Below are 948 nucleotides of genomic sequence, written 5' to 3'. Positions count from 1 at the left end.
CCTCCTAGCGATTGGGAGGCGGATCCTCCTAGCGATTGGGAGGCGGATCCTCCTAGCGAGCGACACGGCACACAAGGCCCGACGGGCTCGAGCTAGCATCCCCCAGGACCAGGACGGGAAGACTTACCCTTGTATGGACGCGGAGCGAGCGAAGCTAGGCACGCGCCNCCGGACAAGGCAGCAGAGAGGGCACATAGCTGAATCTTATGATGAGACACCTGGCGAGGCAAGCAGGACAGAATCTCGGCGGACACCCACCCCCGTTTGCTACACGAAACGAGCACCTAGGCCGGAGGATGGTAAACCCTGATGCCTAAGGGGGCGCACCAACAGGTTAACAGACACGAGACCTGGCTTGCAGAGAGGCGAAGGTTGGGGCACGCATCCTGGGAAGCGCCCGGGGTGGGCGGTGAAGAGCAGGCCGTGGGGTCCTAGAGGCATGTTTGGCGGCGCACTTGGTGGCGGGAAGGCCGGCAGGGCAGAGGCCGCCAAGGCGGCGCCCCAGCAGGCGAGGCAGCCAATGGGCCACAACGAGCAGACGGCCCTAGACGCGGAAAGAGGAGCTCCAGATGCGTAACTTTCCGGCAGAGTGGAGCCTGGACAGCGACACTTTGTCCTGCACAGCCAAGGTCGCCCCGACCAGCCACCGGCTGCAATCGAGCGCTCCTAGGAAACCGAGCCTGTACGGTGGACACCCCGAACTGTGAGTTCGAGCACGAGGACGTCAAGAGAGCAGTGGAGCGCTGGGTAATCTGTGCTGGTCGCGAAGCGAGAGGCACGGCGCGGCAATGGAGGAGTGTAGGCAGTGCTCTGGAAGGATCGGCTTAGCTATGGAAGGCGAGGGTGGGGGAGTGGACCCGCCCTCGTGCCATGACAGTGCGGCGAGTTTCTCGTTCGGTCTTGTGGAAGGACGGGACATGCACGCTGGTATGTGGCCACGCCCCGGAA

At 63.7% G+C, this 948-nt stretch overlaps 1 protein-coding gene across 1 annotated transcript in view; it reads right to left on the bottom strand.

The window, feature by feature from the left end:
* VOLCADRAFT_105842 (uncharacterized protein) overlaps nucleotides 1-441 on the bottom strand; it is a gene marked incomplete at its 5' end in the record, with an annotated part of 25,055 nt that extends 24,614 nt beyond the window's left edge. Inside the window, one exon of the mRNA XM_002953118.1 lies at nucleotides 328-441. Coding sequence (XP_002953164.1) covers nucleotides 328-441 — 114 coding nt within the window. The remainder of the gene's footprint in view (nucleotides 1-327) is intronic.
* Between the last annotated feature and the right edge of the window lie 507 nt (nucleotides 442-948).

This window comes from Volvox carteri, assembly GCF_000143455.1.
Source record: "Volvox carteri f. nagariensis unplaced genomic scaffold VOLCAscaffold_34, whole genome shotgun sequence".
In the NCBI taxonomy this organism is placed as follows: domain Eukaryota; kingdom Viridiplantae; phylum Chlorophyta; class Chlorophyceae; order Chlamydomonadales; family Volvocaceae; genus Volvox; species Volvox carteri.
This window is presented reverse-complemented; position numbering and strand designations above follow the sequence as displayed.